Source organism: Hippocampus comes, unplaced genomic scaffold (assembly GCF_001891065.2).
Source record: "Hippocampus comes isolate QL1 unplaced genomic scaffold, H_comes_QL1_v1.1 scaffold9, whole genome shotgun sequence".
In the NCBI taxonomy this organism is placed as follows: domain Eukaryota; kingdom Metazoa; phylum Chordata; class Actinopteri; order Syngnathiformes; family Syngnathidae; genus Hippocampus; species Hippocampus comes.
The window spans coordinates 535,576-548,065 of record NW_017805275.1 but is presented as its reverse complement, the minus strand read 5'-3'; the positions used below and the strand labels follow the sequence as shown (position 1 = coordinate 548,065).

General features: G+C 42.0%; 1 protein-coding gene across 9 annotated transcripts in view; it reads left to right on the top strand.

Annotated features, from left to right (window-relative positions):
* diaph2 (diaphanous-related formin 2) overlaps positions 1-12,490 on the top strand; it is a 375,631-nt gene that overhangs the window by 202,403 nt on the left and 160,738 nt on the right. For all 9 annotated transcript variants that reach the window (XR_002168264.1, XM_019869829.1, XM_019869828.1 and 6 more), the window contains 2 exons: positions 6,294-6,395; positions 8,628-8,722. Coding sequence is in view for 8 of the 9 variants with exons in the window: in XM_019869829.1 (XP_019725388.1) it covers positions 6,294-6,395; positions 8,628-8,722 (197 nt within the window). In the remaining variant the exon portion in view is untranslated. The remainder of the gene's footprint in view (positions 1-6,293; positions 6,396-8,627; positions 8,723-12,490) is intronic.

Here is a 12,490-nt window from a genome sequence, read left to right as displayed (position 1 = left end):
TATATATATATATATATATATATGTAAGTTCCCCCCCCCCACCATTTCCCAAAGTAAAAGGACAACCCCAATTCCAAAAGAGGTTCCAAGGAAAACATTAAATATGCTCATTCAGTGTTCCATATCATGTCACTCATAATTATATTTCCGTACAGCAATTGTCATTTTGACGGATTGAAACTACATGAGACGGTTCAGAAATGTATTTTGCTTCAGTGACATAATAACATCATTTGCTTTTAGTTGTGGCAGTAGCTTCATGATCAAATGTCTTCATCCCAAATCCCTGTGGGGTTCTGTCAGACTTAGATGAAGTGATTGTGTCGGCCATTTGGGAAAAATTCCGCCCTTGTCATATTGAAGCAAGCTGTCTAGCATAATGTGAGGTTTATCAAGCTTTCATTCGGACCAGATGTGCAAGGAGTCATGGTAAAAATCCACCTTTAGGTAAAAATCCACCTTGAGGATCTTTTGTTCAGACAGTCGATAGGCCTGAGGCTCGTCACCCAGTCCTCAGTTTCTCTCAATTCATTTGCAATGTAAGGCACAACAACATGACATCAGCTATGGGGAGTTGCGCTACATTCACGTTGTGACACTCCCCAGGCTACAGCAACAACTCCATGCAGCATGAATCTGCTCACTTCAACTCTTGCATCGAAACGAGGGTTGAGAACATTCAAAGATCATCCAATCTTCATTTATGGCGCTGTTCTTGAACAACTGAACCACACTGAGGCCTTAGCAGAGCTCCCACTCAGGAAGAAACAGGAAACGAATGGGGACAGTGAGAGGTGGCCCTTTGCCCTGTACAGATAGTAAACAGATATTTGTTAAATGCTGTACCTAGTCAGATGTCGTCTGAAAAAGCACCTCTTAGTTCATAGTTCGCTGATCGTGTGTCCAGAATTGCTCCAAGTAACAAGGGTATGTTGATCATCCGTGTCAGTATAAATATAAATGGGATAGCAGCTGCTGTGTTCGCAAGAAGCCTCTGCTTTCGATGTGGCTGCTCCCTATTCAGCAGGGGTCTCCAACTCTGGGCCTGGAAAGCTACTGTCCTGCCTGTTTTCCAGCTCTCCCAGGAGCAACACACCCGATTCAAAAATCAGGATCGTTCTAATGCTGCTTCAGAGCTAATTGTGTAAATATATATATATGTAAGTTCCCCCCCCCCACCATTTCCCAAAGTAAAAGGACAACCCCAATTCCAAAAGAGGTTCCAAGGAAAACATTAAATATGCTCATTCAGTGTTCCATATCATGTCACTCATAATTATATTTCCGTACAGCAATTGTCATTTTGACGGATTGAAACTACATGAGACGGTTCAGAAATGTATTTTGCTTCAGTGACATAATAACATCATTTGCTTTTAGTTGTGGCAGTAGCTTCATGATCAAATGTCTTCATCCCAAATCCCTGTGGGGTTCTGTCAGACTTAGATGAAGTGATTGTGTCGGCCATTTGGGAAAAATTCCGCCCTTGTCATATTGAAGCAAGCTGTCTAGCATAATGTGAGGTTTATCAAGCTTTCATTCGGACCAGATGTGCAAGGAGTCATGGTAAAAATCCACCTTTAGGTAAAAATCCACCTTGAGGATCTTTTGTTCAGACAGTCGATAGGCCTGAGGCTCGTCACCCAGTCCTCAGTTTCTCTCAATTCATTTGCAATGTAAGGCACAACAACATGACATCAGCTATGGGGAGTTGCGCTACATTCACGTTGTGACACTCCCCAGGCTACAGCAACAACTCCATGCAGCATGAATCTGCTCACTTCAACTCTTGCATCGAAACGAGGGTTGAGAACATTCAAAGATCATCCAATCTTCATTTATGGCGCTGTTCTTGAACAACTGAACCACACTGAGGCCTTAGCAGAGCTCCCACTCAGGAAGAAACAGGAAACGAATGGGGACAGTGAGAGGTGGCCCTTTGCCCTGTACAGATAGTAAACAGATATTTGTTAAATGCTGTACCTAGTCAGATGTCGTCTGAAAAAGCACCTCTTAGTTCATAGTTCGCTGATCGTGTGTCCAGAATTGCTCCAAGTAACAAGGGTATGTTGATCATCCGTGTCAGTATAAATATAAATGGGATAGCAGCTGCTGTGTTCGCAAGAAGCCTCTGCTTTCGATGTGGCTGCTCCCTATTCAGCAGGGGTCTCCAACTCTGGGCCTGGAAAGCTACTGTCCTGCCTGTTTTCCAGCTCTCCCAGGAGCAACACACCCGATTCAAAAATCAGGATCGTTCTAATGCTGCTTCAGAGCTAATTGTGTAAATCAGGTGTGTTGCAGCTGGGAGAGCCGGAAAACAGGCAGGACAGGAGCCCTCCAGGCCCGGAGTTGGGCATGCCTGCTATACAGTAACTGTCGGGATTCCCCACATCATTTTTTTTTTTTTTTGTATTATAGTGCTATACAGTAGATAATATTATACCAGACGGATGAATCTGCAGGCATATTTTCAAGACCACATTCTGTGTTGTAAAACCTGTCATCTCTTCAATTAATCTCGAGGACCATTCCCACCGCGGTAGGCGGTGGCGTCCGGAAGTGAACATGTGGCGCAGTTTAGCGTGCTAATGCCTTGTGTTTTTAACGGACGTCTTGTGGGAGACACCGCATGGAAGGCGACCAGGATGCTGAGTGTGGGCCAGCAGAACATGCTGAACGTTCGAGTGCCGGAGAACTCTTGTAATCACAAAACGTCCAGAGGGAAAACTTCAGTCCAAGACCCACAAGGCGTAACGGGGATGCCAATTGATCCTGAATAAGCCAAATGTGTTTTTGCTGTAGGGTTCGTTTATTTTCACAATGTAATCCTTGTTAATTTACTGACTATGGTTTGGCATGGGGGAAAGCGTTTACCTCCCCTTCAGCTAATCGGATGTGTTACAGTTTACAGTTACACTCACGAGAGAATTCTCCTTATGTGCTCGTTTGGAGTTACTTGGGATCATTCAGTTGTCTTACGTTTTAAAGAAATATTTGAAAAAAAAAAGAACCGGGTTAACACATGTATTAAAACATTTTTCTTGATGTCAAATATGCATGGCCAATAAAAACAAACAAAAAAAAAAACATGTTAATAGTGACTACCTCTCGCAGGGGCCATTTCTGACCATTTTTGAAATTAGCTCTGCTGAGCTCTGTGAGACTGCCTGATTAAGTCCTATGAATAGACCGTATTTTACAGGATTAAAAATGCCTTATCTTTTGGGACCCAAATTTGTGAATACATAGTTTGCTTGCGGTACTAACGTTAAATTGAAATGATCCCATGCTGTTTATCTGATTAATACAAGCAGAACATGTCACCGTTAGCCTTTTGCGTCGATAAAACATCGTGCACGTCGCAAATCGCCCTTTTCAGCACAGTTGCTGTTTGGATTGTTTTAGGGATTACTTCGCTAAATATACTTCTGGACAAGCGGGAAGGTTTTGTTCCCGCGGTATTATATTTTAGCCACTGGGCAACTTGTCGAACACGTTTCAATATTGGCAATGATGGTGGTCAGATGTTACCGGTCGTCACTGTGTCACAGGTTAAGCTCGCTGGCAGAATAATGATTGGGTGGGTGTGCATGTTTTGGCCCATAAACTACAAGTTTTGGGAATCATAATGCTTATTTCAGATTATTTACAATCTGAGAGTCATGCTTTTGGACACCCGTGGTTGAAATATTGCTGCCATGTCCGCCCTGAACGTAATGAAAATGTTATCAGCCAGCCAAATGATGATCATGATCTGAATGGGCAAATAAATTATTGTGGGGGGAGCCGAGCTCCAGACGAGGGGCACTTTGGCCCTGAATTTAAGATTTTGGGGTCACAAGCAAAATATTTTTGGGTGCACACTGAAAATACACTTGCAAAGTAAATATACACATTTCTTCTCGTGTGGACTTGATTACTGAGAAATGCTTTGATGATAAACAACCAGTTAATAAATTAAACCACTTAAAAACTAAAAATGTGCACTTATTGTTTATTGCCAGTGCCAGAGTTATCCCCAAGACATTGTTAGCATGTGTCTCCTAGATTTACTGTATGTGGGCGAAATTACGCACTGATGGTCTTTTTCACAATTGTTCTTTTTTTTTTTTTTTTTTTTTACAAGAGCGATGCAAAACTGGTTGCTTCTGTTCACACATTAACCAATCACAGTGGTCATTCCACACACATTGGGCCGCCACCTTCATCTTTGTTGTTGGTCTCCTCTCTTCTTCTTTTGGAGTTCATGTTGGTTGATAAAGCATCTCATTTGCACATTATCCCCAACAACTGGGCTTGCAAGACTTGAGCAGAACTTTGTCAGCAGCAATAAATATAATAAATGAATAAATAAATAAACCCATAAATAAGTCTGCAAATTTACTAATTGCACATGCGTCAGTAGATGAACGATTTACTCAGACTGTCTGAGTTTTTATGGGCCCGATGGGACCATTTTGGTACTATTGATAACTGGATGCTGCATTTTATGACAAAGTGTTCACCACTTCTGAAGTTGTTTTACAAAGTGCATCGTATATAATATCTTTGCTTTGACATCACCATCGCAACGATAAACGAGGTTCTTCAGGGCCCTGCAAAAACATCAAGCAATCAGATTTGGATGTCAAATACGACCTGCTGGTAATATCGGACTAGGTTCACAATTACACACAAATGCGCATGCCTTTTAGCATGACTGATTTGTGTAAATGCTCCCCTCCCTCATGTCACGTGTTGACAGCGAGACGTTGGGATGCTGATTCATCTGGCCGCCCAGGAGCTGCTTCCTCTTTGATTGTTTCTTCAAACACGAGACGCGTGCCGCTCGGGGAACATGTTGTTTGTTCTGGATTTCTTGGGAGACTCCTCCTGGGAGAGCCTCCTTCTTTCTGAGCAGTTGTTAAGATTATCAACAAAATCTGCCGCCATTCCCACAAGCAGATGCAGAGGAGCTCTCTTTCGGGACTGCATTGTGTAGCTCAAAGATGCACAAGTCCATTTTTCACTCGAGTTCTTGGCAGTTTGGGGCAAGTTACTTCCAAAAATGAATTGAATGTCATGATGCATTCTGGGTTACTTTGACTGGATGTGTTACCGTTCATTACAACTAATTGAATGCATGCTGAGCATTGGGCAATGTTAGGTCGATGTGAGTCATTTTAATAATTTCCCCTTTGTCTTTTATTCAAGGTTACCACATTAATTGAAAGCACCTTTTTCCACCATTTAGTGTTCGTTTTGAGTTCCGTAAACCCATTTTGGACTGTTTTCATCATTTTGGCCATGCTGTTTCTTGGCAGAGTGAATCGGTGCTTTTTGTTGTGTGCAACTTCTGTATTTGTCCAGTAAAGCATCAAAAGTTACTTGAAAAGCCTGCCTGACCGTACAGTCAAACACCGGCTGTCACTTCAAATCACAGCTGACCGAATCAATGGAAACCTGGGTGATTTATGATTTATGATGTGTTCACAGGTCTGGAGTAAGACAAATATCTCATAATGCACATTAAAGAGTTTGTAATGGGAAGACCATTGCAAATAAAAAAAAAAAAGTATTTGTAACTTAGACCTGAACTTGGCACCCACATTCCCTCATGGTCATTTGGTCATAACCCACAAGTCATAACAAGTATTGTTATTGTATTTATTTATTTATGTACAAAAATTGTCTTGCAAAACACACTTTTAAAAATAATTCATTTCATCTCAGTGAAGAACCACAAAAGTGCATTTATAATAATAACAACTGTAATATTAAATCTTTTAAAACAAACAAAAAAAAAGTGTGCGAGGAACCTTTTTTTCATGCCTGTTGCTATTTGTGTATTTGTCAAGTCCAACATCGGATACACATACGATGTTAAGTTTCTTTTTTCACCCCTCACTTATGGGTCCCACAGGTTGCAAATTGCTGCGTTGAATTACAGCGATAAGTGGCTGTTACTGTCGTTCTTGTTTTGCGGTCCTGCAAACGCAACTGTTTGCTTGGCCTTACTAGTTTATACACTCCAAGAGAAAAGAAAAAAAAAAAAAGAGAAACCGCTGAACATGAACTCCCCTGTTGCACACTGAGACAATTGAGCATGTGAGAGGTCCTGGCCAGCACTCTCATTGTTCTCTCCTTCACCCAATGTCAAGTAGCTCCAGCTTTTGTGTTTTTGCATTTGTGCGCTCACAAACCCTTGTAGCGGGGAAATGCAATTTGCCTTGAGTTGAGGCCTGATAGAATACGTTATCAAAGTACTAATGTTTTCTTTTTGTTTCTTTGTTTGTCCCCCCCACCCCCGATAGTGAGGAAGGACACAAAAGATGAGACTGACGACAGAATGACACAGTTTAAGAAGAAAGCAAAGGAGCTTCGCATTTTGGATCCGAAGACAGCGCAGAATCTATGTAAGTATATGGCAGTTGCAAACAGCCACCACAAACATCTATATATTGTGCGCGCTATTCGTACTTCCGCATGTGGAAAATAGATTCTTAACACAAGTGTGCCCTTGGGCTACATGTGAGCAATTTGAATCTCCCAAGGCCCGAATTGTTCGGTTTAATGGTGAATTTCCTCCACAGCTCATGGGCTCCCCTTTGTTTTACTGTGAAAGGAAGCAATATTACGTGGACATGGAAAACGACAAAAATATACAGGCCACCTGATGTCCTCCGTGTTTTTGCAGAACATTTTGTATTCCCTCGCAACAGAGGAAACCTTTTGGCAAATGATCAAGGTGTGATGAAGACACACAAACTCGCCATATGTTCCCAACATATGGACGACACAGGTGTCATGCATTCGCGGCTGTGACAATGCTCAGTTTTGCCAATGCCATCGCTCATTGAAATGTCAAAGCAACAAGAGGTTTGGATACCTTCAACGACAGTTAGCTTTGAGACTCGCAGTGTGAAAAGAAAGCTTTTTTGCCATACACAATATAAACCAGCTAGTTACATGTTTGAGGGCTGCATGTTCGAGTTGAGGTTACAGTGATTGCGATAGCCAGCAGGCCCTAATTAATGACAGTTATCAATGCCACTACAATATAATTTGACTAGAACCGATGTGTTGTGTTGTGTTGTACCTATCTTCACAAAAAATAGTGATGATTGATAAGCACATGAACAAAAAATAAGGCTTTTTTTTTTTTTTTTTTTTTTTTAATTGATGTTAGCCATGGCCTATCCAGGATGCATACGGAAAGCAAATTTCCATCTGTACTCCCTAGCAACTGTTCCACTTAGTGTGGGAATGCCACCTAAAGAGGCTAGCAGACTGTATTTCCAAGGAATTTGGCCCAAGGAATGTATTTACTGAACTGCAGAGAGCACCGGGTGTCTAAAATTTCTTCAAGGTTTAGATTTTTCAAAAGTAAAGTTTGAATCAACCACAACACTGTCAAATACACTGTATACCCCATACGCTGGAGGGCAATAGGGACCAAGCGAAAATCCGTATATGATTGACTTCCATTCAAATGTATTAGGGAGGGCACTATATATATATATTATTATTATTATTAAGCCCGTGAAACAATATGCATTTTCCATGAAATAAATGTAAATGATGGGGTGGAGGATGGAACACCTTGGAAGGCAAAAACAAATCGGAATATGCGAATTAGGGAGTGCCGAATCCGCGACTATGCGGGGTTCCACTCTCCAGAGGTCTTGAAAAATGTCACAACCTCTGTTAAATCAGCTGACAAAAAATAATCATAACTTGACATTTTTGGTTTGCTGAGGATAGAGAAACTACATTAAAATACAGTGAGTCACTGTGACAGATTGATACACATGCTACCTACATCATTTTTATTTTTATAAACCTGAAACTGTTTGGTGCTTTCTACCGTCTTTGTTAGTGATTTATTCCATGTTACAGCACTTTGTATACAGTGATGGCTATTTTAAAGTGCTCTATAAATACAATTGAGTTGAGTTGATTCTCGCGAGCTCCTCTCCAGCTTGTTGAGGACGTCTCTCTCCTCCAACACATGTGATTCAAGTGAATTCTCGTGCTTCTGCATAGGTTGCTGATGAATTGATCATTTGAATCAGGTTTGCTGGAGAACAGGTCAGGGAAGGGCTCTGGAGGACTGGACTTGGGCACCCCTGCCTGAATTCTTTTCAATGTTGACATGTTTTGCAGATTTGTTGCGCACCCAAAACTCCAAACTAAACGTTAGCCATACAGGTGCCACGTGTCCTCTGTATGCGGCGTCTGTTGTGTCAGTCATAGTCAGGGTGATATTTACTGCCATAAGGAAAGGGGTGTTTATTGGAGGAGTGTTACTTATTCAGGCATATAAACAATACACTGAGTGATTATTTGAAGAAAATAGGATATTCCCGAAGGCATATTTAGTGTCATCCCTGACAAACAGGCCTGATTTCTGTTATTGGTTTGTTTGCAGTACAGAGTGCCATAACTTCACATTTTCAACTGCCCACTGTAATACTTAAATGTTTTGATCTCACATTTCCACAGTCTGTTCCGCGGCGGGACTTTGTTCTCACGAGTGACATGCTAGCTGTTTTTTCATTTTGTTTCTGTAACGGGCTAAAATGTCTCTTTGAAACCAATGGCCCAACAGAACAAAAAGGAAATTGTGTTTCTCTCTGTCTCTACAGCAATTTTCTTGGGCTCGTTCCGCCTGCCTTATGACGAGATCCGAGAAATTGTGCTTCAGGTGGACGAGGAACGACTGAGCGAGTCACTCATCCAGGTAAGACGGATATTCAGCAGAGTGTGTCCGCGCCCTCCCTTCCGCGCATCCACACTTTACTGCCCCTAATTATGAACTTAAAGCAGGGGGTGTGTGGTCAGGTCAGGCAGGGGAGGGGAGGCAGAACCTCCGTGTCCCCTCTCCTGCATGTGAAAACGAAAGAAAGAAAAACTAATACTGATTGCATCAAACTGTGCTGGAAGCGCTGCCTCCCTGACCATCAATGCTTTTGCTGCCTTTATGGTTACTCGACATTTTCGTCACCCTCTCCTTCCGCAAGCAGTCCCCTCGCTATATCACTCTCAAAGTTAATAAAAAGCTGTAGAGTGTGCAGTGTGAGCAGTGGCACATTTACACGAGAAAGGATCACCCACCTCCCGAAGCAGACCAAGTTCAGCAAGTGTAAAATGAAATGTGTGAAAAATGTATCATTAGTCGTTGGGTTATTTTGACAGAAGCATGTCAGAGACATGTTATTAAGACACCTGGAAACTGTTTTAAATGATGAATATATTTCTAAATGCGGAAGCCGAGAGAGTCAAAACAAATGGTGGCTGGTTTCGCGAGCTCTGTGACCCCATTTAAAATACGCTGTGACCTGCGCTTGGCACAAGCCGGTCTCCTCATTGTCCGCTGGACCATGGAGACCCCACATTCATCGCCTCATAATGGATGATGAAGGACAGGGCTTGGCAAAGTCTACGTAACTCCACCCTCTTTTCCTCCAGCCTTTTGTCTTAAAGCATGATTGATGAGCTTGCTAAAGGCTACTTCTTTTTGCTCCATTTTTGCCGTTTTTGGCAACTCCGAACTCAACAAAAGTGTGCACGTGAGGTACAGATGCATCATTGTGCACTTCAGATTGTCACTAAGTTTAATCGGAGCCTATCCACAGAGCAACCCTACTGCGTCTTTGTTAAGTTCTGATCACTTTTAATTTGCTGTTAATTGAGCAGAAAATAAAGACTGAACAGTATGACACTGCTTTGCAAAGGTGAAAGACAATTTAGCTGATGATCTTTTCCCCACGTTTAGCTGTTACAGGGTGGAAAGGTGCCACATGCTCCTACTGTGTCCTTTCAAATGTTTCCATCCTTCATGCATCTTGTGTACTTAATAATAATAATAATAATAATAGGTGCCTTTCAGCGCACTCGAGGTCATCGTACGAGGAGTACACTCATTTAGGGCAGAATGAGGACTTCTATAAGGCATACACACAATAAAGTAATAAAGTAATAAAGTAACTCAAAACATGTTTTCCATGACTTGCATGTATTAATTAAAAAGTAATTGTGACACCACGGTCCACTCACGTGATACTCACATGCTAAGCATAGGTAAATAGTCACCAATTTATCATGTGTTAAAACCTGACAAAATCAATCTTTACCCATCTCTTTTAAATTCAAAATTATTATTTGTTTTATTGTGATGAGAGTAGTCGCCATCATCTCCCTGACAAGCAAGCCGGGGAAACTGATGAATGAAAGGAATAGCCAAAATGGAAAGAATCAAGGAAGCAAGGAGTGTTCATAATGCATCTAAAACTCTGGAACTCAATCTTATTATGCTCCTTCCCTGGTGACATGTCTAATGTAATGATTTGTCAGCAGAATGTGGCAGTGCATTGGCCTTGAAGTACCCCCACAATGTGTCACCCTGGCAGAATGGATAGATAGGAGTTGATTGGCTCTCCTTATTCTGCATTAGGGTCCATCAATGCCTCCGAGATGATGTACCCATGCCTGAATGCTGCCAGACAGACTCTCGGGTGCTCGCCATTCATCCAAACTCCCATTTGAATCCCTGCAACTCCACATATGCCCCCCACCACCACATACCTTCTTGCCATCCCTCCCCATGCAGCCTGCGTACAAACATATTTACACAACATGCAAATGGAAAGAATGTGTCAATTATGCCCTCTGCCTCGGGTGCCCACAGCCAAATTGTGCCATTTATCATCCAAGTGATAAATATGCGTAAGCTTTGTGCGTATGCTGGATGGGCAAACTGGCAGACATTTGAATGCAGTCCCACACACCCCTCCTATCTCATTTGTCGACATGATTCACCATGTTGGTGGATGGGGGTCACCCCTGTGTATCAGGTCAGCTCTATCAAATACACACCTTACTTCCATACATAACATCATACCTGACAACATGATGTAAATGTGGCAAATGCGGTGTCGGCCTCAAGGTCTGACACTATTCATCGGCGAAATAACGATCCTGTTTTGTTATTGGTGTTTCGGGGGGATCGCTTGCCTTGCATGGTTTTTATTCATAGCAAAACCATGCCCGTGACCTTGCCGTCATTTCATTATTTTCTGCACGGCTTTTTTGCTTTCCTCAAAAGGGTCTCCTTCTCCTTTTCCTTATTTGCCCAAGGGAAAAAAATATGAACTGGCCTTATGATTAACAATCATTGCCAAAAGAGCATAATAACAGCAACGGATTTTATTTTGCAGGTTTGTCAGAGTTGTCAATTAGACATTCAAAATAAAGATCCAATAAGTAGAGATGACACTCAGTACCAATCTCTGGAGGGGCAAACGGAGATAAAGCAGTTGGTTTCAGTTCTCTGCACGTCACCCACATATCTCCCCGATCTTCCTCTCATTCATTTCTAATTGGGAGTCTAATACACGGGTGTGTCCACCCTAAAGAGTGAGGGCTGTTGAAGACACACTGAACTTGTTTGACTGTGTCTGTGTATGTGAGTGAAAATTACGTGCATGTGTGCAATCATTACAAAAACATCAAGTAAGCTGCAGTTGGTGTTGACAGCTCCATCCACGTCTGACCTTGCTCTTGTTTTGTCTTATCACCTTATCTCGTTCCAACCGCATTCTTGGAAAGGTGGTTGTGTCCCCTAACTGTCTCACAGTGCACAAAGCATTCTTTATGAGCATACATTGATTAAGAGCAAAAAAGCATTCTTCTTTGCGAGCATAAACAATTCTTCGTTGCGAGCATAAGCAATTCTTTGTTGCAAGCATAATCAATTCTTCATTATTAATATACAAATGTATGACAACTAAAAGACATAATTATTCCTTCACTGCTGGCAAGATTTAACTGTTGCCTCACTTCACTAATAACCGCCGAGTGTCTGACCAAAGCCACACCCTGTCATTCACGTGCACAAGCCCAATTCTCCAACTTGCTCATTCATCATGGCATGTGATTATTAAAGATGAAAGTCCTCCGGATTTCCGGATTTTCAAATTTTCATGAAATTGCCTAAAATTGCCGAAAATTAATCCGGATATGAGTTGACAACATTGAACGAACACGCGTTTGAGTTCGTTGTTTTGCTTTCACGAGCGTAGCCATGTTGAGGCACGAACACTAGTCACAGTAAAACCCCTCCTCTTGCATTCTCATGGCCTCGCCATATCTCGGAGACTCCGAAATTTCGGCGAGAACAGAAGCCACAAAGGGTGCACGTGTGCACACAAAAGGGAGATTAATCAATGAATGTCGAGTATTTGAATAGCGTTTTGTGTTAACTAATTCATGCGTGATCGGCCAGGTAGACAGGCAAGCTGACATACGTGCAACAGACGCGAGTGTTAGGAACAAGTTCAAGTGGTCATGGCTTGAGGAAAAGGACTTGAACGGAGATTCTTTTGTCCCACGACATTAGAAAGGTCGACAAACCTGGTAAGTCAGTTAAAATCATTTATATATACCTGTGTGTGTGTGTGTGTGTGTGTGTGTGTGTGTGTGTGTGTGTGTGTGTGTGTGTGTGTATATA